This window comes from Monodelphis domestica, chromosome 8, assembly GCF_027887165.1.
Source record: "Monodelphis domestica isolate mMonDom1 chromosome 8, mMonDom1.pri, whole genome shotgun sequence".
NCBI classification, from domain to species: domain Eukaryota; kingdom Metazoa; phylum Chordata; class Mammalia; order Didelphimorphia; family Didelphidae; genus Monodelphis; species Monodelphis domestica.
Window position 1 is genome coordinate 42,286,052 of NC_077234.1, and position 26,239 is coordinate 42,312,290.

Genomic DNA, 26,239 nt, shown 5'->3' on the forward strand with positions numbered 1-26,239 from the left:
TCTATCCACAGTCACCTAGCTGCCCTCCAAAATGCACTTATTTCGAAAACAGATATGGGGGCAGCTAGGTAGTTCAGTGGATAGAGAGCTAGGCCTAAGGATGGGAAATCCTGGGTTCAAATATGGCCTCAGACATTTCCTAGCTATGTGATCCTGGGCTTGTCACTTAACCCCCATTGCTGAGCTCTTACTCCTCTTCTTCCTTGGAACCCATATACAGTATTGATTATTAGATGAAAGGTAAGGGTTTTAGAAAAGAAAATAAATGTGTATATTGGCTTCCCTATTAGACTGTATCCTCTTTGATGGCAGGGCTCTTCATTTTTCTCTTAGTGTCTCTAGCACCTATCTGATTGCTGAGATTTGAATTCAGATCTTCTTCCATTCATGCCCAGAGTTCTCTACCTACTGTGCCACCCGGCTCTTTCAAAATACCTTTACCAAGTGGCTTTTATGCTACAAGCACTGTATTAGCCTCTGGGGCCACAGACAAAAAAGAAATAGTTACTGCCTTCAAGGAGCTTACGTCTGTCTACAGCCCAGTAAGAGCTTATCGAATGACTGACCAGCCCAGATCTAGCATCTGACTTCAGCCCATCTTTAGCATCAGATGTGTAGTATTGGCCCAATCCCTGCTGAAATGCTAAAGCAACTTGTCTTTGCTACTTTCTTTTCCCTCCTGCCTGCTAGCTAATGAGCACTCTGATTTATAGTACCTTGTGCCAAAGAGTCAAAATGTGAATGAACATGCCAAAAGCAATTTCCTCTTTCTTATGTTTTGTTACATAAATAGTGGGAATGTTAGAGTAGAACAGATTCCGTATTGCAAAATCATGGAACAGTAAATGGTGGAACAAGGGAAAAAAAGTGTGAGGTACACAGTGAATTTCATTAACACGTTGTTCAGCCAAATATAAAGTCAGAGTTATTTAAGGCGCGGAGAACGAGAAGCCTGAGAACGCAAACGGAACACAATATACAGGACATATTTCAAACCCTGTCAATACGCTCCAGACAGGCTTCGCCGATGACTCCCTCTTACTGAAAAAGCACCCAGGTTAAAAAGTTGAACGAGGATCGTGGTTGGAAGAGAAGCAAAATTGGTTTTGTTACCTGTGCTGGAGGCATGAGGTCTAAATCTGGAGCTGACTCAGAATTGAGGGCACTTTTCCCGCTAGTCAATTCTGGCTGAGATCTACTCTCCGATGACCTATAAGGGAAGAGTTTAATCAATTTATGTAGTTTGAGAAGCATCAAATACAGTTGACCAACCACGAATCCTAGTTAATGTGGCTTAAATGCCTTTTTATTGGTTGATAAGAGTCCTCAATGGCATTTTGATGAAGAAAGTCCAATTATACACCCCATCCAGTTGGCTCTGGTTAGCGTTTCAGTGACTGCGACATGAAGCACCACTCTTTCGGATCGATCCAGGTTTCTGTCCAATCATGTGTGGAAAATAAATGACAGCCACAACAGAGTCCACATGGAAGGCAGGCTGGCTTATTAAACAAATAGTGCTTTTCTTAGGACGTGTCTCACCCAATGTCACAAGTGCTATTTTATCCCCATACAACACCGAAATGTCATTCTGAGTGGAGATGCATAGAAGTAACCGGAGACGGGAACATTCTGTGCTCTGAAAAGCTTGAAAAAATGGTGCTGGCTCTCAGCCTGCAACACTGTACATGCTTACCCACCAAATGGTCCTAATAGGTAACTGAATGTAAACGAGGATGATCAGTGGAACCAGAAAACGTAAATTAAAAAAAAATCAACATCCAAATAAACATAAACTAGAGGCAGAAACATCTGGGCACACCTGGCCGATTTAGTCAATTCTGCAGTTGCCTATGAATCAGCACATACGTGGCATCGAACATCTGGATGGACTTCTTTATTGCTATGGATATTTTGATGTGACCTAAAATCGTAACATTTGTAAATCGTAACTGAAGGACAAATTCTGCCATCAGCAGGTCATTACCATAAAAGTTCCTTTGATCCAGCCCTCGACGAAGCTGACTTCCTCTCTGCCATGGCATGGCCCTTGCTGTTTCTGTCTCCATGAAACTTTACTTCATCCCACTTATCCAGTTGTGTTTGAATATCTATTGGAAGAAAAGATCATTTGTATAACCGAACTGTGACAAAGAGCGATAAACTCTCTGCTTTCTGTTACCTCCTGTGTAATAGAAATAGTGGCTAGCATTTATAGATTGCATTAAGCTTATAAAATGCTTTAATCCATATATTATTGAATAGAGCATGAAACTTAGCATAAGAAAAATCTGAGTTCAAATGCTGCTTAGGTCACTGACTCTGTGACACTGGGGAATCTGCTCTATCTCCCCGAGCCTCAGTTTCTTTACCTGTAAAAAGGAATCCTAATAGTAACAACCTCAGAATACTGAGGGTCAAAAGAAGTAATTTTTACAAATGGCTTTGCAGACTGTAAAGGGCTCTATGAATGAAGGGCTGAACTCTAGTTTTTAAACAGAAAAATGCCAGCACACATCTATAGTTTTAGACAGAAACTAGTCTCTGTCTCTGAGGGACAATATTCCAATTATTATATCCCTTATACTCTCACCACCAATGTTTCTTTCTTTATTCAACTGTTACTTTCTACCTTAGAATTTATATTGGTATCCATGCAGAAGAACCATAAGGGCTAGGTAATTAGGATTAAGTGACTTGCTTAGGGTCATACAGCTAGGAAGTGTCTGAGGCTAGATTTGAACCCAAGATCTCCCATCTCTAGGCTTGGATTTCTACCCACTGGGCCACCTAGCTGCTCTCTCCCCCCAGCCCCTAACTTTATTTCTAACTCTATCATATACTTGGGCTTTTGGAAACTACTTTCTTGGTCAGGTGACTGGGTAAGCATAACGGTGACCTACAAAGCTGAAGTGACTTTCTTGACATTGCAGAGAAAACCTATGATATATCTTTCCATGATACACACTCCCCAACCATGAGTCAGAGTATACCCCTTAGCCTAATGGTAGATGACTTTGATATAGGGCTTTAAGTTCCCAATTTCCAGCAGGATGAGTAGATCACTGCAATGAAAAAGATGGAGACAAATGATTTTCTTATTGTTGTTCATTCATTTTAGTCATGCCTGATTCTTCATGAAGCTATTTGGGGTTGTCTTTGCAAAGACACTGGAGTGATTTAACATTTTTCTTCTCCAGCTCACTTTACAGATAAGGAAATGGAGGCTAATAGGATTAAGTGACTTGTCCAGGGTCATGCAGCTAGGAAATGTTGGAGATCAGATTTGAACTTAGGTTTTCCTGTCCCCATACCCAGCACTCTATGCACTGTACCACCTAGTTGCCCAAGAAGATAGCATGATAGCTGTCGTTAAGTATGTGAAGTCCCCTACATCCCCTTGTAAAAGAGAAATTAGGATTATTTTGATTGGTTCCAGAAATCAGAACCGGGAGCAAAGCATGGCAATTGTAGAATGGTTGTTTTGAGCTTGACAAAGGACAATCATCCTACAAACTAGAACTATTTCTAGATACAATAAGATAGAGGCAAGGGCTACTCCTTTGCTGGAGATCTTCAAGGAGAGATTGGAGAAGCACATACTGGGAATGTTGTAGGGAACATTTTCTGGTGTATGTGTTGGACTAGACTGTTACTAAGATGCTGCCCATCATGAAGATTCTATCATTCATAAAAATGGAAAGAAACAAGACGGGTTCTTAGTCTTCTTATGTATGTGCACCATGAACCCATTTTGCAGTTTGACAAAGTCCAATACTACTGGGGTTTGTTGCCTACATTCATAATGGAAGGACGTGCTAAACTTCAGTTCAAGGTTAGTTAGTGAAAACAAAGATGAGATCTTTTCCTGATCCAAGTTTATGGACCCCTGGGATCTATCAATGGATGTTCATATCCTTAGAGGTTCATAGTCTCAAGGTTAAGAACTCCCTTTGCAAGCGAATGATGTCACTTTGGGGAGTACCATTTAAAGGTATATTCTGATTACTCCTTGTGGTTTATTTGTAGTGCTACCTTAGCTCTGCAACTGTGTCTTCAACTCTTTCTTGTTTAATTACAACACAGAAATCATATTAATGTCATGGTTGTAATCAAGGGGTGAGCTGTTGTTTTCCAAGAGCACTACTAAGAAGCAAGAACAATAACAACAAAAACTCCTTGAAATCCTCAGTATTTCTTCCCCGGGCTGCAGGGAGGAGTAGACCTCATGGTTACTTTTGGCGGGAACACCCTCCACTGGAGAAAGTTCTTCCTCATAAATTGATGCAAGGGGAATTCAGAACTACCACTTTACTCTCCATAAAGGATTTTGCAAAAGCATGAGGGAGTCTGAAAAGAGAAAGAGAGCCAAGAAGGCTAAGAACATTTAGAAAATGTATCTGTAGCTTTCTTCCTTCCTTCCTTCTTTCTTTCTTTCTTTCTTTCTTTCTTTCTTTCTTTCTTTCTTTCTTTCTTTCTTTCTTTCTTTCTTTCTTTCTTTCTTTCTTTCTTTCTTTCTTTCTTTCTTTCTTTCTTTCTTTCTTTCTTTCTTTCTTTCTTTCTTTCTTTCTTTCTTTCTTTCTTTCTTTCTTTCTTTCTTTCTTTCTTTCCCTTACCTTACATCTTAGAATCAATACTATGTATTGGTTCTAAGGCAGAACAATGGTGAGAGCTAGGTAATGGGGGTCAAGTCACTTTCCCAGGTTCACATGACTAGGAAGTATCTGAGGCCATATTTGAACCCAGGACCTCCCATCTCTGGGCCTGGCTTTCAATCCACTGAGCCACAGAGCTGCCCCCACCTACTTCTTTAGAGTAAAGGAAGTCTTTCGAGAGTTGCCTAGCTCCTAGTCCTAAGAAGATGGGTGAACTTGGGCAAATTGACCCTCTTCTCTAGGTTGCTATTTCCTTATCTGTAAAGCAAAATGATCATAGATATAGTGCTAGAAGGGACCTCAGTAGTCAGCTGGTCTAGTTTTATCCTTTTACATATAAGGAAACTGATGTCCAGGGAAATTGAGGCACAGGAAATAGGCATCAGAGGTAGGATGAACCAAAGTCCATTGACTCCAGAATCAGTATTCTTTTCATGACATTACCCTGCTGCATTTGATGGCTCTTCTGGTTCCCTCTAACTTTAACATTTCATATTGAAAGAATGTCATAAAATATTTTCTACCAGGGTTTCTGGGAGGTGATTTTGGTTCATTTGGAATGAAGAAAAGACAGGAGATGGAGACAATGTGTTATGAGCTTGGCTTTCTACCAAAGACAGGGAATTGAAAAGAAGATGGGGCAAGAAGGCCATCTGCAGCCATCTTTCAGTCAAATCCATTTGCTTTTGATCTAGCTTCATCTTTTCTGCCAGGAGACCTTTGGTACACATCTTGCTTAATACCATTGGAAAGTTCCAACCTTTTGCATTTGGTCGATCTAGCATTGTCTTCTCCAGGGAAGAACACAGGTAAATAAAAGCCTCCTCTAGACTTTACTCTGAACACACAGTCTTGAATCTAAAAGAGGTCAAGATGGTTTCACAGCCCTTTGGTTTTCTGTGATCCTAGTAGGTAGAAGGCAAATTCTCAGCCAAATCGTGTGTTTAGGGAGTGAGGGAGATGAGGAAGAAGGAGTGAGAAGAGATTCTTCCCATTTCCTGCAGTGGTCTCGGTCAATGTACACTTCCTTATTCAAAGCACCTACCAAGGGCCAGTGTAAAATCTAACCCACCAATAATATCTGACTTTGATATAGATGCGTTTAGGTTTGCAAAGCACTTTACAGACATTAGTGATTTCAGCTCAACCCTATGAGGAAGGTGCTATGAGAATGTAAGCTTTTTGTAGGGAGGGGTTGTTTTCCCCTATCTCCAACACTTAGCACGGTGTCCTGACATAGAGTGAGTTCTTGTTGACCCACTATTATTATGTCCATTTTACAGATGCAGAAACTGAGGCTTAGAGGAGTGAAACAGATTACCCAGAGCCACACAACTAATGAGTGTCTGAGGCAAGACTCAAATGTTGCTCGAAGACTTCAAGACCAGGGCTCTACCCTTTATGCCATATTGTCTTTTTCATTACTCATCATCTCTCATTGAGTAATGCTGTTTCCCATCTCTCCCTTCTTCCTACAAATCTGGGTGATCCCTCTATTTCAGGGAGTGACTTGATGGCTTTTTTTCTTTCTTTTCATAGAAAAAATTTGAGTCAGGGATATTGGAGGCAAAAAAACCTTTCTCTACTTCTTATAACCAACTTCAGAGTTTTTCTGTTGCAGAGAGGAACTTCATAGATACAGAGGCTGCCATGGCCAGTGGAAACCAGAAACAATCAATACTATTGCTTTAGAGAAATGAGGAAGACAGAAAGAAATATAACTTTAGAAAAAATCCTTATCTTCTGTCTTAGAATCAAAACTAAGTTTCAGTTCTAAGGCAGAAAAATGGTAAGGGACAGGAAACTGTAGTTAAGTGACTGGCCCAGGATCACACAGCTAGGAAGTGCCTGAGGCAAGATTTGAACCCAGGACATCCAGTCTCCAGGCTTGTCTCTCTATCTACTGAACCACCTAGATGCCCCCAATATTGTTTTTTAAAGAAATGTTGATTCAATAGACAGATGACTTAAAAATTGGTTTCTTTAGCTATGGGGCTTAGGAAATCAGCTATAAAATAAATACAATTATTAATCTGGGACAGTGGGGAAAAAAAAGAAAGGGCAATGCTTCAGCAATAGATGCAGCTGCACATTGGCTCCCAATTCTGAATCTTCCCAGCTTTGTGGTGGTAGGCAAGGCATTTCCCTTTCTCTAAGCCTCAGCTTCCCCATCTGCAAAAGAGTTCGTTGATTCATTCATTCATCTGGCATTTTTTAAATGGCCACTGTGTGCTGAACATTATGGTAGGCATTGAAGATAGATATCATTTAATGACCTTTTATTAGGTACCTGCCATGTCCCAGGATCTTAGCTAGGTACTAGGTATACAAAGGAAAAAGAAAACAGTGTCTGCCCTCAAGAAGCTTATATTTTACTCAGGGTGGGGTGAAGGAATTTGGAGTCAAAATAGCTGAGTTCAAATTCTGTCTCTTCCACTTCTTGCGTTTCCTTAACCTCTCTGAGTCTCATCTTTTTCATCTATAAAGTGAGGGGTGGGAGTAGATGACCTCTGAGGGCTCATCTAGATCAAAAATCTGATCCTATGATTTGAACATCGGTTTCCTAATCTGTCAAATGAGGGCTTGAGATGGAATGATCTCTAAGATCTCTCCCAGCTTTAAAGCTAGAAGCCTATGAAATGTCATGTTGGAAAGAATACTGAAGTTCAAGGATCTGGGTTCAAATGCTAGCTCTGCCACCTTCTTAACCTATATGACCTTAGCCTCTCTTGGCCTCAGTTTCCTCATATATAAAATGAGGATTCAGAAAGAGTTGAACCCAATTGAAAAGTGACTGAACAACAACATACTCAGATGGTTCCTTAAATCTATATATTAGGTTTTCTGTTACTAACATATCAATTTCACAACCTATGTTCTAAAGGATGAGCAAAATCAGCTCAGTCATACACAGCTGGCTTGTTCTGCTTACCTTGGCTCATGTTTTTATATTATTTATGTAGCTTCTCCCTTATTGCATTGGCGCTCATGCAGTGTTAAGCCATGTGAGGCACATATGGCTGGGGAGCTGTTATTCTCCTTAGCACTGACTAGGAGGGCCCATCTGCAGGGTGCACCGTTCTGGGGGCCGTGCGAAGCAAGTGAAGCAAACATGGTCTGTTTAGCAGTACGGCTGAATTCAACAGCAGCCAAATCTGCAGCTCCAGCCCCAGCTGCCTCAGTAGCATATGAATGTGATTAACCTTACCTAAATCTAAGGAGGATGTTTCTGGGATTCTCAGAGGCTGGCCTCTCTGCTCAGCATCAGCACTGATAAGGTCAGAACCATCAGCCTTCTTCTTGTGGCTTGAAGCCTTTGGTGTAGCCTCTAGCTTCTTCGTTTTGTTTTGGGTTTGTGACACTGGGTCACTCAGGTCCAGGAGATCTAAACCTGTTGACAATACTGCCAAAGACATTAGAGGTTAAATTAATCCCATTTATTGTTATTTGAGAATACTCACTGCTATTAAGTACCACTCACTGTTATTAAAATCACTAGAGTATTTTCATTTTCACAAAGGCTTCTGTTGGCTCAGCGTTATTTAATTTGAATTTATCTCTCTCTCTCTTTCCATCCATCTATCCATCCATCTATCCATCCATCTATCCATCCATTCATTCATCCATCTGTCTATCTATCTATCTATCTATCTATCTATCTATCTATCTATCTATCTATCTATCTATCTATCTATCTATCTATCTATCCATCCATCCATCTATCCATCTATCTATCTATCTATCTATCTATCTATCTATCTATCTATCTATCTATCTATCTATCTATCTATCTGTCCATCTGTCCATTCATTTGTCCATCTATCTATCTATCTATCTATCTATCTATCTATCTATCTATCTATCTATCCATCCATCCATCTATCCATCCATCCATCTATCCATCCATCCATCCATCCATCTATCTATCTATCTATCTATCTATCTATCTATCTATCTATCTATCTATCTATCTATCTATCTATCTGTCCATCTGTCCATCCATTTGTCCATCTATCTATCTATCTATCTATCTATCTATCTATCTATCTATCTATCTATCTATCTATCTATCTATCTATCTATCTATCCATCTATCTATCTATCTATCTATCTATCTATCTATCTATCTATCTAATTTCTCCATCTCTTTATCCATCATTTATCTATCTATCCACCTGTCTATCTATTTCTCCATCTCTTCATTCATCTATTCATAATCTATCTATCCATTCATCTATCAAACATAGCATATTATATGATTATTATATATACAATATAGAATAACATATATAATATATTATATAATGCTTATATTATATATATATATATATCTGAACCCACCAAGTTAATTAAGCTTACATTTAATGATTCTCTGGGAGTCAGTTAGGTGGCTTAGTGGATTTAGAACCAGGCATAGAGATGGGAGGTCCTCGGTTCAAATCTGGCCTCAGACACTTCCTAGCTATGTGACCCTGGGCAAGTTTCCCTTCTTTTTTCACATCATTTTATTGGAATGGTCTCTTAACCCCCATTTCTTAGTCCTTACCACTCTTCTGTCTTGTAACCAATACAGTGTATTGATTCTAAGATAGAAGATAAGGGTTTAAAAAAGAAAATTGAAACTCTCTAGTCAGATACACACCAAATACAAGTGCAGTGGATAGTTTCTACTTTTGAGTTAGGAAGACTTGGATCTAATTCTTGTCTCTGAAACCTATGGATTGTTTGACTCAGCAATTTACCTGTCTCTCAGTGCCCTGGTAACTCTTTAAGACTAAGGTGAAGATCTGTGGCTAGTCTGTAGTGGTGAAGAGAATTTCTATACCTGAAGTTCCAATTGGTATGACAGAAAGCAATTAAAACACAAAGCTAGAAGTGATCTTATCATTTCTGAAGTTCTAAAAGAAATGGAAAAGCAATAAATTCCCACCTTAGTCATAGGCACTCCCTCTGCCCCCATTATCATTATACTCTGTTCTTTTATAGAGAACTATTTTAGGATACAGTTTTCTTATCTTTCATTCAGGGTTATGTTCTCAAAAGGATAGGGTAAGGGCTTAGTTGTAGGAGTTCCAAAGAATTTAATTATCTAAGAACAAATTCTACTTCCACTCTTCACCTAAGAAATAATACTCAATACAATACTCAGCTTGCATGCAAGTCATTTCGTATCAGAGAATCTTAAGAGTTGGAAAGAACCCTAGAGATCATAGCCTTATTTCCTACTCCATATGAGAATTCCCTCTGTACTCAGGAGGTGCTTTCATATAGTGGAAAGAACAAGAATCTGGAATTTGCTGTCAGTTGGGGATGGATTTAGATCCTCAGTTTTGTGACATAACTTGTGTGATTCTGAACAAATCACTTAGGACATCTGGTTCTTTGTTTTATCATCTGAAAAATGAAAGAGGGGGCAGTTAGGTGGTTCAGTGGATGGGGCCATGCCTAGAGATAGGAGGTCCTGAGTTCAAATCTAGCCTCAGACATGACCTTGTTGTGTGACCCTGGGCAAGTCATTTAACCAACATTGCCTAGCCCTTACCACTCTTCCACCTTGGAATCAATACTTGGTTTTGATTCTAAGATGGAAGGTAAGGATTTTTTTAAATGAAAGGGTTGAACTAGCTGGCTTCAGAAATCCTGTCCAGTTTTAGATCTATGATACTATTAGTATTTATTGAGGTGACCTTCTGTCTACTATTTATATACTGCTAAAACCATGTAGCTCATCATTAGGTTGCAAGTGCCTTCAGGACATAGATGTAATTGTAAGATCTTAACCTCTCTTGGTATTAGTATCTTTATTTGCATAATGAAAGGTATGAGCTTGGTGGCCTCTGAGATCCCTTCCAGCTCTAGGACTCTGATTCTATAATCTTTGAATGCCACTAAGCACCCTGCACAATAGTTTGTACAGAGTAATCACTTGATATGTAATTTAAAAATGTGAATTGAATTACTACATTAGGCAGCCCATGGCATTTCTGTACAAATCCAGTTGTTAGAAAACTATCTGTACATTCCAATGCCAATAAATGTTTGATTATTTTCCTTTTGGTAGAATTTATGAATTGCTTTCTTTACCCAAGTCAATTCTATATTTTTGAAAAATCATGGCTAATAGAGGAAGATGCCAGTGGACTCAGAAAGGATATGTGGTGTGTCACTTTTCAAGGTGTCTTCAAATTAAAATTCTAGTTAAAATTAATTAAATAAAAATTTTCAATAAAAAATTTAGTTAGCTGTGTAGGTTATTGATTCCCATCAAAATACTTCTGCGTACTATTAAACGGATGGTTTGTGAGTACTCTACTTGAGCACAAAAGGTACATGTGTCATGGAATAATAATTTGGTAATATTAAATTAATTTCATAGCTCAATTCTCACCATTCAGGCAAACTAAAACAGAAGAAGAAAGAAGAAGGAGGAGGAGGAGGAGGAGCAGGAGGAGGAGGAAAAGCAGGAGGAGGAGAAGGAGGAGAAGGAGGAGAAGGAGAAGGAAAAGGAGAAGGAGGAGGAGGAAGAGGAAGAGGAGAAGGAGGAGAAGGAGAAGGAAAAGGAGAAGGAGGAGGAGGAAGAGGAAGAGGAGAAGGAGAAGAAGGAGAAAGAGAAGAAGAAGAAGAAATGGAGAGTTGTGTTGATATAGAAGAATTTATAAGAATTATCTTCTTTTCCTACCAGTACATACCTTCCTGCCTGTGTTGCTGGGTCCTACCCCTTTTTTCCCTTTGTTCTCTTCCAAGTAAATGGGAAACCCAAGGTCTAGCAATCCAAAGAGTTAGTTTGCTACCAAGTAGATGAAGGAGGAAGCTCAGTGATTAAGTAGGAACTTGTAAGCATAGAAATTCCCTGATGACCCTGATTTCAAAAACATTGCAGATTAGACTCAGTTTCTTACTCTTTTAAGGCAGGAGAAATGGTGCTCAGGCTACTTTCCTGTGGATGGGTACATTTTGTTAGAAATTACAAACATCTGAGTGTGATTGCTCCTAATCTATATCAAAGTCCATATGCCTTGTCCTAAGAAGAAGGTTGTTTTCCTTTACCTAAGTTCCTCACTGGCTTAATAATGGCTTACCCCTACTCCTTTTTTGGGAGGCAAAAATTGTGATTTGAAATTCTTCTATTACATTTATTATTAATCAATCAGCAAACATTTTTAAATGCTTACCAAGTCCTGGAATAATGGTAGGCACTGGGGAGCCAAAGAAAAATAGAAATCAGTCCCTTTCTTCAATGAGGAAGAAACTACCAATCAGATAGTATCTTAAACTGGAAAGCATTTTTCTCAATTCTTTCTAATTAGGCATATAAGTGAGCCTATGGATCATTGGATCATTACTTTACAGCTGGAAGGGAATTTTGAGGTCATAGAGTTCTTTTTTTTCACTTTATAGTTGAAGAAACTGAGTTACAGCACCATTCAATGACTTATCCAAGGTTGCCAAGTTAGTGTCTAAGGTGGGATTTAAACTCAGGATTTCCTACCTCCAAGCTTGATGTCTGATTCCCCTATTCATTGTTGCCTCAATTACTGTTTGTCATCAAAATGATAAATGCACTTACATGTACCTAAATGTGCATTTGTCTGTATTCCAGAGACACAGAGTGTAGCTTGTAACATTGGTTAGGAATAGAAGCTTGGAAAATTCATTTGCAATGCTATATGCACATATATATATATATATATTATATTTAAAATGATACTCTGGTTGAATGGATGGATTTAAAATTCTTAAGCATAGTCACCAATAGAATAAAAGATCCCTGAGGGCAGGCACTATTCCCCCCCTCCCTTTTGAGTCTAATGTAATGCTTAGATCATAGAAAAAAGATGGAAACCTTTCTCTTCTATCTTAGAATAGATATTAAGTATGGTTCTAAGACTGAAGAAGTGTAAGATCTAGGCAACTGAGGTTAAGTGACTTGCCCAGAGTCACACATCTAGGAAAGACTATCAATGTTTATTACTAAATACTCATTGAAATGAACTAAACTGGACTCAGTTTCTTGGACAAAGGGGGTAATCCTTTCAAATGGATCATTTTTTTGTCTTCTCTCTCCTTCCCTCTCCTATTGTTAGTGCCTCCTATCTGAGATCACCTCTCATTTACATGAGTGTATCTTGCCTATATCACTATATTGATTTGATTTACATATATGTACATATGTCCAGTTTGCACTTGTATAAATAAGCATTTGTACCCGTTAGACTGGGAGCTCTTAGAAGGCAGGGACCAAGTTTTTGCCTTTTTTTTTTGCATCCTTAATGTTTAATGGAGTGCAGGGTACATAGTAAATGCTTAATTCTTCACTACTGACTTGATTTACTTAAAAAAAAAGTAACTGCCATCTTGGATATGTGATCTCCAGATAAACTGGAGGCAGGAATTTCATTTTTAAATGCTACAAAGGTTTTTCACATTACTGAGTCACTAAAGATTTTTGAAAAAAAGGACTTGAGTCAATTTAGCACAGCAAGGGGATGGGCAAAGGTTCAAGATAGAAGGTAGAGCTTTTCTTTAAAAAGAAAAATAGGCGCATGCCCAGAAAGTACCATGGATCTTAGTGACAGGGAGAAGTTTGTCCCATAAGTAGAAAACCAAAAAGGAAAGAAGCTGCAACTTGTGAAGAAAAGAGAACTAAATGATTAAAATAATCTCTTGCTTCATAATCAAATCAGTTTCATAAAAAAAAAAACACTTCATACTTGTTTTCTGGACAATCATCATCTAACTAGGCTGTGCTGTGTAGTTATTATATTATTATTCTAGACCTGAAAGAGATTTCAGAGGAAATGCAATCCCATTTCCCACCTCCATGCATGTGTACAAGCTGTGCCCCAGGCCTAGAATAAGCATGTTTTAAAAGGTATTGCTTTCCTATTGTGGGGTAAGGGTGAGAGGGAGTGAAAATAATTACTTAGCTGAAAAAATTAATGAAAATACTAAAAAATTAAAAGCAATTATTCACATGACTTTATTTTCATCTTCATCAGAAATACTGGTACTGATCTTCTTTATGAGCTGTAGGTTCTTCAATCACATTTGAGGAAATAGTTCATCTAGGATGTAGTCTTGAATTAATTTATTCTTGAAGGATCTTTTTAAACTTTGACTTTTGGTCTTGAAAATGGAATCCAAGTATCAATTCCAAGGCAGATGAACAGTAAAGGCTAGGCAGTGGGGATTAAGTAACTTGCCTAGGATCACACAGCTAGGAAATATCTGAGGTCACATTTGAACCCAGGACCTTCAGTCTCCAGGAGGAGATACTATTATTGCTTCCTATATCTCTACCCCTGAGTCACCTAGCTGCCTTTTAATCTTGAAGTATTAATGACACCTTTCTCCCTGCTGCTCATAATAACATTTGCAAAGCACTTTGTATGTGCTATCTCATTTAATTCTTACAAAAATGCTGGGAAGTAGGTGCTACTATTATTCCTATTATACAGATAAGGAATCTGAGGATGAATGAGGATAAATCATTTGTTACAAAGCTAGTAAGATGGCTGAGGCAGTATTTGATTTCAATTCTTCTTGATTCCAAGTCCATCACTCTGTTTACTTCTATGATCCTTAACTAAAGTTATAAAAATACAAATTAACAAGCATTTATTAATTGTCTACTATAATGTGCAATTTGCTCTCACTGTTGAAATAAAGAAAAGGTCGAGATGAACTGGGAGTGATATGGAAAACAATGAAAACAGTATTTCTCTCGAGCGGAAAAGAACTCTCTTGGCTTATCCTTATAATTTATGAGTACTTCTTATATTATTTTATGTTGTAAATTATATTAATTAGTGTTGGGGCTTTTTTGGACTCTCTAGAAATTAGTCTGTCTTGAGAGGTTATATTTGAAGTAAAACATTTGCCTTTTAAATTGGAAACAGGAGTCTTGTTACTGTGAAGAACCCATAAATAAGTTGTATTCAAGTGGTGAAGCTGAGAATACTAAAGGCAGAAGTCCCCAAACACCTTCATTCAAATAAGTGAAACCTAAAAAGTATAATCTCCATATTGATGGTGCCCAAGAAATGCTGTTTCCTTTGATTTAGCAAACTATTTGGGGTCCATTATATTGTTTTGAAGAGATGATCTAGAAAAATAGAGAGACCCTTTTCTCAGAGATCCTCAGAGGTTGTTATTTCAGACTTTCCACTCTTACCAAGGGTATTCTTCTACAATGACTTGGGCAGAGCTGTAACTTGGGGGGAGGGGGGTGATGGAGCTTAGACTTTGTTGCTAAATTTTAAGGATAGCAAAGGCAGTTATATTACATCACCAAGAAAAAACAAGACCCAGCACCCAAGTACTTCTTTTCCTTCCTTCCTTCCTTCCTTCCTTCCTTCCTTCCTTCCTTCCTTCCTTCCTTCCTTCCTTCCTTCCTTCCTTCCTTCCTTCCTTCCTTCCTTCCTTCCTTCCTTCCTTCCTTCCTTCCTTCCTCCTTCCTTCCTTCCCTCCTTCCTTTTTCCCTTCCTTTCTTCCTTCCATCCTTTTATTCCTCCTTCCATCTCTCCCTCCCTTCCCCACCTCTCTTTCTTTCTTTCTTTCTTTCTTTCTTTCTTTCTTTCTTTCTTTCTTTCTTTCTTTCTTTCTTTCTTTCTTTCTTTCTTTCTTTCTTTCTTTCTTTCTTTCTTTCTTTCTTTCTTCCTTCCTTCCTTCCTTCCTTCTTCCTTCCTTCCTTCCTTCCTTCCTTCCTTCCTTCCTTCCTTCCTTCCTTCCTTCCTTCCTTCCTTCCTTCCTTCCTTCCTTCCTCCTTCCCTCTCCACCTTTCTTCCTTCCTTCCTTCCTTCCTTCCTTCCTTCCTTCCTTCCTTCCTTCCTTCCTTCCTTCCTTCCTTCCTTCCATTAAATGACTTATCTAAGGTCACCAAGTTAGTGTCTAATGTGGGACAAAAGCAAGGAATGTCTATATGTCTGCTTTTTTAAAAGGTGGTCATCACTTTTGATGGTTCTTAGAGATGAAATAAATGTGGTCCCTTCCCAGAACTCATATGCAATTCAGAAACAAAGAAGGTGACCTTACTCTATGGTGTGTAAACTTTTTAGTGTTATGCTCAAGGACAGGACACAGTGTTGCTTTTCTTAGTCGATAAGATTAGAGACTAGCCTTGTGGTTCCATTGGAATAGCCAACTTTCCAATGAGATTGAGGTTGGCACCTTCTTTGCGATTTAGTCTTAGAGAGTTGCTTAGAACCCTGAGAGGTTGTGGGTTGCCCAGGGAAGCACAGGTGGTACATCAAGATGCTGCCCTTGAACCCAGCTCATCCTGGTCCTGAGGCTGACTTCCTACCCACTCTATTATGCTGTATTTCGTCTTCACTGATGACTCCCCCCACCAAAATCTGATTTGAGAAGATGATGCAACTGAAGAGGAAATATTAAATGCATATGAAAAGGAAGGTATTATAAAGGAGTTTTGTCTGATTTTCTAGTATAACATTTTCTTCTGGTCTATTTTTGGACTTTTTGTTCTTTTTCTCTTAAAGGATAGTTTTCTCAGCATACTAAGAAGCTTAATAAAAGGGCGCATTTAGCCAGCAAGCATGGGGCACTAGGCTTGAAGCAAACTGAATGGAAATGATTTATGGGATGTGTGCATGAATCTTCTTTTTCAGTTAGTAACTATATCATACACAACCAAAATCATGTTCGGGTTTTTATTCAAAACATTTTTCTTACTCTTTCTCAAGATTGTCTCCCTAGTTTCATGAATTCATTCTCTCTTCTTGATAACGGATGTAAGTAAATATCATTTATTGGAGATGAAATTATATAGATTTAATTATTGCTTAAATTAAAATCAAACTTGTTCACTTCCAGGTGGACTTAATTGTCAAAATTTGTGGATGTATGCATTTTGTGGGTATGTGTCTGCATGACAAGTACCAGATTTATGCGTAGGAAATTAAATAACCTTTACATTGTCGCATCAAATCTCATTTCGTCTTGAAGGAATTGCCTACATTATTTGATTTTATGAACATTTTTTTTCTATAAATAGGAATGGAGACAAATGGACTATAGTATTAGCCTGAACAATCTTTTCCTTACGAAGAGATCTTTCGAATGCTATCTATTTCACTCTCCCAAACTTGCACCCTCACTTCTAGCTTCTGGCTTCATCAGAACAGTAATTCATGATATAGAAACTCCCTCCACCAATTTATGGCAGCTTATGCAAAATGTATAATCTTAGAGAATTTCTTAGGGGTGTCGTGAAGTAAAATGACTTTCTCAAGGTCACATAGCTCATCTGTATTAGAGGAAGGATATTAAACCTGTACCTTCCTCCAAGGCCAGTGAGCTCTCTATCTATGCCACACTGCTTTTCAGTCTGTATGAGATATAGACATAAATATATATATGGACATTTGAAGAGAAAGAAAATTTCTCAACCATGTTGACTCCTTCTCCTTCCATTAAAATGGTCTGGGTACATAAATTACAATTCGTCACACCATGAAAACTAATTTGCAGGTTTATATCTAACAGCACATATGGTATTATAAAGCTTTGTGTGGTTGGCAATAATCTTCTCCCTTTTTGGAAGCAAACATGTAAGTGCACCATGGGAAGAAAGTCTGAATTTCATGACAGCCCAAATTAATTCTATTTGAGATTTAATGAGATCAAGAAAATGAATTACCTGCGGTATTTGATGTTACTGGCCTGGCAATAGCTTCCGCTTTGGTTTCACAGAGAAAATCATCGATAGAAGGGCTGAGAAGGGGTCTGCTTTCTTGCTGCTCATTCACCAGCTGAGAACAAATGAACACAGGTATCAGAAAGCTTGATTTAGCTGCAAAAGCAGACCAATTACAGTGCAGCCTTGCAACAAAATGGGAATAGCAAGCCTACCAAAAAATAAAAATAAACAAAAAATGAGCCTACCAGCTCTATCGAGGTTCTCCCTTCCCTCCTAATGCAGCTATCTTTAATTTAAAGACTTAGGCTTTCTCCCCATTCTGGAAGGACCTTTGAATAATTTCTACTGTCCAAATGCCATTGGGACTCTTGTTCGGCCTCGATTATTGATAGCCAATCCTTTATTTCTCACAGGTAGACCAAGAAAATAACTCACACAGAGAGTAGTGGGAATGGCTTCTGTCTCACAGTATACACCTTCTAGTTAGGATGAGCCAATCATAATGTATACTTGTATGCCTGTGTGTGTATGAGATATCCCAACACAAACACATATCCTTACATGTTCTTGGTTAAATGTAGAAACACTTCAAGTTCCCTTTGCATTGTGTGTTGGATGGAATGAAGTTTATCATGGTTCTGTTGAAAAGGGTGCCAATTGTATGGTTGCTTTGTGTTATAGTCATTGCCTGAAAAGTTGATGTGCTAATGATAAATATGTCAATGATACTCTCCCGTGTCTACCAAAATAATGGCAAAGATCCTTCAGCTGGTTTCTCATTGGTCTTTGTGTCTATACTTATGGAGGGCAGCAACTATTTCATTTTTGTTTTTGTATCTGCATTGCCTAAACACGGTGCCCAGCACATTGCAGGCAGGGCACTTAATAAATATTTGTTGAATTCAATTGAGTACTTAGTTTGGAGCTGCTCCATTTAACTCTTTTCCCAGCCCCTGACTGTCCATTTTTGGTTAATGATCTAGAAGCAAAATGGAAGTTTAAAAGGGAAGTCGCTGGAAGGAACCCTTTGGGAAGCCAATTTAGAAATAGACATCTTCCTATGTGATTTAACTATTCACCATATAATTTATCTTCTCTGCAAGATTGGATTTTTTATGTTAACTTTTTAAGATGGATCATGTATTTCTGCTTTGCTCCTGGGGAGACAGAGAGAAATGAACTAAGAAATAACTAGATATTTCTCATATATGTACAAGGTTAAATTAAACACATGGGTTTTCAACTTCTGAAACAGTCAATAGAAGTGGTTTCTCACATCCAGGGATGTTGCCTTGCTTCCACTGGTTCCATTTTGTTATTTCTCTGGCAGAATGACCCAGGTGTGCTAATAAAGGTTGGTAACTACAGCTCCTTAATGAGTTATATATGTTTTCATAAACAAATGAAATGGAAGAAAACATTGAATGCTTGTTTATAGCATGGGAGCTCCTTTAAGGGTAAGGATTGTTTCATTTTTATCTTTGTATCTCCGGAGTGTAGCTTGGAACACAGTAGGTGCTTAATAAATTCTTTCCACTTAATTGAATAATTGGTTTTTTGAATTCTTAATTGAGTATTGATTGTTTCAGAGACCTACTTAATTTGACTTATTTGTATCATAAAACTCTACCTCCCCGATGAAGTTCTGTTAGCATCCAGTGTGGGCCATTGGGATTCATAGCCTACAATATGATGGTGATAAATGTGAGGCTTTGTTGACCTCTCTGAGCCTTGGGCTGCTCTCTTAGCTCTCAGGCTATAAACAGTTTCTATAAGACATCTAGCACTAGAGAACATTACCTCCCAACTGAAATCACAGTAGTCCTTCTTTAATGGAGAATACCCTTTCAATAATATCCTTTCCTTTGATAGTTCTTATCTCACTTGGGAACATTTTTTTCATCTCTCCAATAGCTTTTGTGTGTCTTTGATACATGAAGGTCCTCCAGTAATACTGAGACAATGTTCTGAGGATGTTCTTATAAACCAAAAATGGATTGAGTTGTAGAATCCCTAGGGTCCTCTGTGCCAGGTCTCTGCCTCCACTGAAACAAATTGGAATATTTTGGGACTAAATACTCATGTTTTAGAAAAATACTAATTGAACTTAATAGGAGTTTGGGCTAGCCTGTTTCTAAGTGTCTGCTCTAACTATATTTGCTTATATAAAAGTCACTATTAGTAACCAGAAATGGAATTTAAATGTTCTGCATCAGATTTTCCAGAAAATACAAAAAAGTCCCTTTCTTTCCTATCTGTTTCCTGTGGGTTGTGCTGCTAGGAAGGCAGTGTGGTATAGTGGGAAGAATGCTGTCAGAAGTTAAAGGAACTTGGTTGGAATTCCAAGCCCTGACATTTCTCCCTGGGTGACATTGGACAAGTTAGTTGATTTCATCTGTAAAACAATGAGCCTGTTCCTGATGACCAATAAGATTCCTTAAGTACTAAATCTTTGTTCCTAGGAACCAGTACACACAATGACCATTGAGCAAGGTTTTGAAGCCAAATGGTCTCAGCTGCATTTACCTGCCATTTTCTCCTGACAATTCCAAATGACACTGATGGAGTTATTTCTTTTGAGATTTTCCACTTCAGGGTCATTTTGGCATTATGTTCTTCTCCCTTCGTGGAGGGAGCCACATTTTATGTCATGGGATGGCTTGTCCACATCAAAACTTCATGTAGGAGGCAATAAAGATACCTATATATATATATATATATATATATATATATATATATATATATATATAGCCAGAAAGCATAAAGAGCTTGAAGGGCTCCATTACTATGGTACTACATTGTGCTTGGGAAAACCAAATGAATAGACATGACCAACAAGTTAGTTGAGCACTGGTCTCTTAAGGGCACGGATTGATTAAGTTTTTTCATTTCTAACTTTGGTCTTTGTATCACCAACACCTGGCTTTAAGATCCTTCTTAAATCCTACCTCCTGTAGGAGACTTTCCCCAATCCTCTCAGCTATTAATGCCAGATTACCTTTCCAATTAGCTCATCAATACACTCTGTATATCTCTTACATGTAACTATATAATTACATGTTGTCTCCCCCATCAGAGTGAATACTTCTTTAAGGCAGGGACTATTTCTTGAACTTTCTCTGTATTCCTAGTACTCAGCACAGTACCTGGAACATGGTAAGCACTTTCTAAATGCTTTACAAGGTCTAGAATCAGGAGAGCCAAGGTTTAAATCTGGCCTCAGACACTTCCTAGCTGTGTGACCCTGGACAAGTCACTTAACCCCCAGTAGCCTAGTCCTTATTGCTCTTTCGTCAGAATTGATACTAAGACAGAAGAAAAGGGTTTAAAAAAATTAATGCAAATTTCCTGACACATAGTAAGCACATAGTGAGTGCTTGAAAATGGACTGATTTTAGAGCTCTTGTGCCACTCAGATTCACACTGTACTTACTGGCTGACACGTAGTTACTAATAAGAGGAATATGACATCTTTAGTCTAAGTTGTTATTAAGAGTTGGATATCTATATTAGGAGCACATGACCATATGCAATGATTGTAGGAAACCATTTTTCTTTGTGACTATAATTTAGTTGGAAAAAAAGTTAACAACCAAAAAGGGGCAGTCACATTGGTTATAACTTCAGGGAATTTCAGTAGAATAATAATATTAGGTAAGCATAATTAGTAAGACCTTAAAGGATTTAGAATTTTTAAATAGGAAATTTCAACTAAATTAAACTGTTCTGCAAAAAAAAATAAACTAAACATGTAAGAGTTCTTTGTGTTGCCCATGATGATAAATATAAGTAACTGGTCTAAATTAACTATATCTTTATGAAGAGAGAAGAAACCAGTTCCCTGGATGCTGGATTTCTCTAACTTATGTTCAAATGTAAGTTATGTAGAGTTCGCTATGAAGATAGATTTGATTAGAAAATAATATTACTATGTGGAGGAGAAAATAATCTCAAGCCAAAAGAAAAAGGGAGTGGAATTGCTCGTTTGCATAAAAATGACAGAGAAAACAATAAGGAAATGGGATCACATATGAGGGGCAATGCATGAGGAAACCTGGTGAATTGGATAGACCATTGATCTTAAAGTCAGGAAAACCTGGGTTTCATAGTGGTCTCTGCCACACACTGGCTCTATGACCCCATGCCAACCACTTAACCTCTCAGGGCAATAGTGAACCCTGGATTCTATATTGTAGAGAACATGTCAACTTGCTTTCTGGGAGTTCCTTATATCTATAAAATCACAGGTCTGGTTCAAAAAATTAAAAGCAAGGGGGATAGTCTGTTCACATAAACAATCTTCTGTAGCACACCATAAGGAAATGGGATGGTTTGTCCCCATCAGAACCTTATGTGGGAAACAAGAAGGAAGTGGGATGGTTTGTCCACATCAAAACTTCATGTAGGAAGTAATAAGAGAGTGGGGTATTTTTTCTACATAAAAATTTTATATAGGAAACATAAGGCAGTGGGTTGGTTTAGCTGCATAAAAATCTCATAGGAAATAGGAAACAACCCTCATAGAGGACTAAGGAAGTGGGCAGGTTTCTTGGCAGGCTTACTGCTTATAGGCAAATCTGTTGAAAGTTAACAGAAGGCTTTCAACCTCTTTCCATCTCATTCAAGCAAGTACTTTCTTTTTCTTTTATCTATTTTTTCTTTTTCTTTCTTTCCTTCCTTCCTTCCTTCCTTCCTTCCTTCCTTCCTTCCTTCCTTCCTTCCTTCCTTCCTTCCTTCCTTCCTTCCTTCCTTCCTTCCTTCCTTCCTTCCTTCCTTCCTTCCCTCCTTCTTCCTTCCTTCCCTCCCTCCTTCCTTCCTTCCTTCCTTCCTTCCTTCCTTCACTCCCTCCTTCCTTCCTTCCTTCCTTCCTTCCTTCCTTCCTTCCTTCCTTCCTTCCTTCCTTCCTTCCTTCCTTTCTTCCTTCCTTCCTTCCTTCCTTCCTTCCTTCCTTCCTTCCTTCCTTCCTTCTTCCTTCCTTCTTCTTTCTTTCTTTCTTTCTTTCTTTCTTTCTTTCTTTCTTTCTTTCTTTCTTTCTTTCTTTCTTTCTTTCTTTCTTTCTTTCTTTTCTTTCTTTCTTTTCTTTCTTTCTTTCTTTCTTTCTTTCTTTCTTTCTTTCTTCCTTCCTTCCTTCCTTCCTTCCTTCCTTCCTTTCTTTCTTTCTTTCTTTTCTTTCTTTCTTTCTTTCTTTCTTTCTTTCTTTCTTTCTTTCAAAGATTGCATAGTAGCCTCTGATTATCTTGGTGGTTGAGAGAGACAGAGGAGCAGAAAACACAGGACTGAGAAATGAACTTTTTAATGTGAATAATGCTACTTCCAATTTATTTTATTTTTATGTTATTTCATGGAAAAGAAAGATTTCTATTAGGTAGCATTTATTGGATTCTTGTAATATCTGTCTCATCCCACTCCCTGGAGACCTTATTTTCTAATGTATACTTGGAACCCAGGCTGCTCTGAGGTCACCAATACCATCTATCTTCCACCCTTGAATACCTTAGGCTGACTTTGCTGAATATTCTTTGAGGTATTGCCTGCATTTTTCCACTTTCTAGGTCAATATTTTGTTTTTTTCCCATTGGAATCCAGTTTGGTTTGTATAAGGCTTTGGAGGATGAGCAGGGTTTCTAAGGCAAGGTGCAAGGCCCAGGAAATGAGGTGGAAGAAGGCCAAAAGTGAGACCTGAAAAAGTAGCTAGGGTAATCAGGAGCAGAAATGAATGGCAGATGTAGCTTTCATTGGTTAGAAGGGAGGGAAGATAGGCGATAATATAACTAGAGTTGGAATCAGAAAGATCTAGGCTCTAATACTGTCTTAGGCACTCTCTAGATATATGATCTTGGATAGGTCACCTGCTTTCTCTGGGCCACAATTTGGATTTGACAGCCTCCAAGATTCCTTATATTTCTAAATCCAAGATCTTATGAGTCTATGACTTCTTGGATCCAGAGCAGGTGGCAGGTTTGATTGGTTATTGAATTAGTATAGGACATTGCTAATGAGAACCTGTGCTTGGCGCGGCTGTGGCCTTATGGTATATAGGTGACAAAAACTGCTTAAGGAGTGCTGGATGAGTGTTCAGGAGAACTGGCCTCTCTACATTGGCCAAGTCCCATAATTTCTGTGTGCCTTATTTTCCTTTTCTGTAAATGAAAGGGTTGTACTAGATAACCTCAAGTTTTTGGGCTAGATGACCTTCTAATTCTACATCAATGGTGCCCTGATTAATTCTACCTCCCAGGTGGGACTTCAACTTTGTTTACTTAATAAACAACTGGAAGAATTCCTGATCTTTTTTGAGCCTATATTAAAGGCAACAGATTCATTGCAAAGGATAGAGCATCCCTGCTACTAGCATCCTTGGTCCTATCCTTCCCCTAATTTCAAAAAACAGAAAAGGGCAATGGAACATCAGGAGCCATTTTCAAATGCAAAGGGTTTGAAGCTTTAAGTGTTGGCTTTTTTTGGCTTATATACCTATTTAATATGAGTTGGTAATTTATCCAAATGTTTACATTTTAATTTGAGGGCAAAGGAGAACCATGACACCCTGGATGCTTTAGAAGAGATCCCAATCAAAATATATTTTAAATAATAACATAAGAGCCTCCAAGGATAATGCCATGTTCTCCTGAATGATGGATAATCATTTTAGTTTCACACCAAAGGACCCATATTGATGTTTGATTTAAAATGACACATTTCATTTTCACTTCTAAGTAAGTTAGAGAAAAGTATTCATTAGCTTCTACTGAGTTAACCCCCCAAATGAGTTAAAAACAATACTTCTAAAAACATACTAGAAAATGAGGTGTCCATACTTTCCTCTCTCCCTTTTCTGACAATGTTAATTTTTTAAAATGCAGTTAAACAACTTGTCTTTTTTTTAAGCCATGCATGTGAAACAATTAAACATTCCGAAGTTTTCTTAATTAGTTTCTACATGAATGGAAAGTGCTCAGATCTGTTTTTAACAAGGCGTAGGAGTGTGTGTTTGGAAACTCCCATATGCCTTTTTTTCTTACATTGTCAATTCAATGCAGGTGTAACATTCATCACTTAGATTCCTGTTTGGTGATCTGCTACTGAATCACCTGCCTGGGACCAGGTGATCATTGTCCTCATTTTGAGAAGTATTGAAAACTTAATCACATGGCAATACACTTGTAAGGGGCTTGATTGATGAATAAACAAATAAATAAAACAGCAAAACTATTAGAAGGTACTTAACTGAATCTATTTTGAGTCTAACAGAATTTCTGAAGGGGCCTCAGCTCAAAGTGGAACTAATAGTCCTAAAGGTTTTGAATGACTCCCAGTAATTCTCTGGATTTGGAGAAAACCTAGCAAGCTATAAGTATAAGTAATAGAGGCAAGCACATAATAAGTATCTAACAAATGCTTGTTGACCAAATACAGTTCTTTGGAGAACACATTAAGTCTCTTCTCTTCAGGCATGGTGCCTATATAGCTCTAGTTTGGGAGAGTTCTATAGAGCTCTATGAAAACATAAAGAAAAGAAAATAGGGAAAACTGAGATTTCATGAATTTATGGAATTCTCAGGTGAGAAAACTCCCTCTACCTTTGCAAAGTACCTTATAGTCTTAGAGAATTGCCTAGACCTAGAGTATTGAGAAATTAAGTAATTTGCTTGGGTTGCATAGTCAGTATGCATCAAAGATAACATTTAAACCCAAGCTTTCCTGGCTCTGGACCAGGTTCTCCATCCATTTTAATCAAATGACTTCTCTATGCCCCAATACTGACCAAAATGCTTCCCTTATAGTAGAAATGATTTGTGAAAGAGAATTCTGTATTTTAGATATTATGGGAATTCTAATAGATTTTAATTTACTCTAACAAATGTAATGGGGCTTAATTCCAATATATCATTTGCATTGGTGATGGGAGCAGAAACAAGGCTCTACTTAATGTTCTGTAAGGTTGGCATTCTACAACACTGGGAGGGGGAAGAGTAGGCAGTTGCTGATGTCTGATCAGGAAGCTTCTCTCTGTTCCTCTACTTTTCCTACAGTGAAACAGCTGGGAAAGGCAGGGATATGGATTATACCAGAGATATACAGATTGTGGTTGCAGAGGGCAAGGGGTGGGATTCAAGGGTCTAAGAAAGTGAGTATTTGGTTAGTGTATGGTGAAAAGTGGTAGATACCAAGACCATTCGTGGTGTGGAGATGGTTTGAGCTATATAAGTAAGTCAGTGATTGTGGGGAAGGATCTATCATTCACTGACATGAGAATAGTAAGGGAGTGAGAGGACATTGGCATCATGGCAATAATCATGATCCATATCACTCCCAACTCACTAACCTACAGTGGCTCCCTATCACCTCCAGCACCAAATATAATATAGTTTGGCTTTTAAAGCTCTTCACCACCCAGTCCCTTTCTTCCTTACAGACTTCTTATACTTTACTTCCCACTGTATACTGATCCAGTAACACTGATGTTGCTTTTACACCAGAGGCCATCTCCCAGCTCTCTACCTTTTCCTGTTTCCCTCATGCCTAGAATACTCTCCCTCCTTGTTGCTTACTCCCAGCTCATGGACTTTCCTGCTAATTCTTTTTAATGAAAAGGTTCACCTATTAAAACTTGATAAACTCGATATTTTCCTCCCTCAAATATTTCACTCAACTATATAGGTTCATAGACTTAGAATTGGAAGAGATCTTGGTGGTCATCTACACAAAACCCTTCATGTTCCAGGGAAGAGAACTGAGGCTCAGAGAAGTTAGCAAAGATCATGGAATTCTAAAAGATAGAACTCTAATTTGAACCTGGCATTCTTGTTCTTGACAAAATACTTTGCATTGTGTTATCTTGTCTCTCACTCTTGCACCTACCAGAAATTGGCTCAATATGACTTTTCATTTGTGGCCTCTGTCCCACATGGTCCCACCTGTGTTT

The 26,239-nt window shown here is 38.2% G+C and overlaps 1 protein-coding gene across 9 annotated transcripts in view; it reads right to left on the reverse strand.

Annotated features, from left to right (window-relative positions):
* PEX5L (peroxisomal biogenesis factor 5 like) overlaps positions 1-26,239 on the reverse strand; it is a 298,559-nt gene that overhangs the window by 92,239 nt on the left and 180,081 nt on the right. For all 9 annotated transcript variants that reach the window (XM_007501983.3, XM_007501982.3, XM_056807668.1 and 6 more), the window contains 4 exons: positions 17,314-17,425; positions 7,864-8,058; positions 1,988-2,111; positions 1,114-1,210 (listed from right to left, as the gene is read on the reverse strand). In XM_007501983.3, coding sequence (XP_007502045.1) covers positions 1,114-1,210; positions 1,988-2,111; positions 7,864-8,058; positions 17,314-17,425 — 528 coding nt within the window. The remainder of the gene's footprint in view (positions 1-1,113; positions 1,211-1,987; positions 2,112-7,863; positions 8,059-17,313; positions 17,426-26,239) is intronic.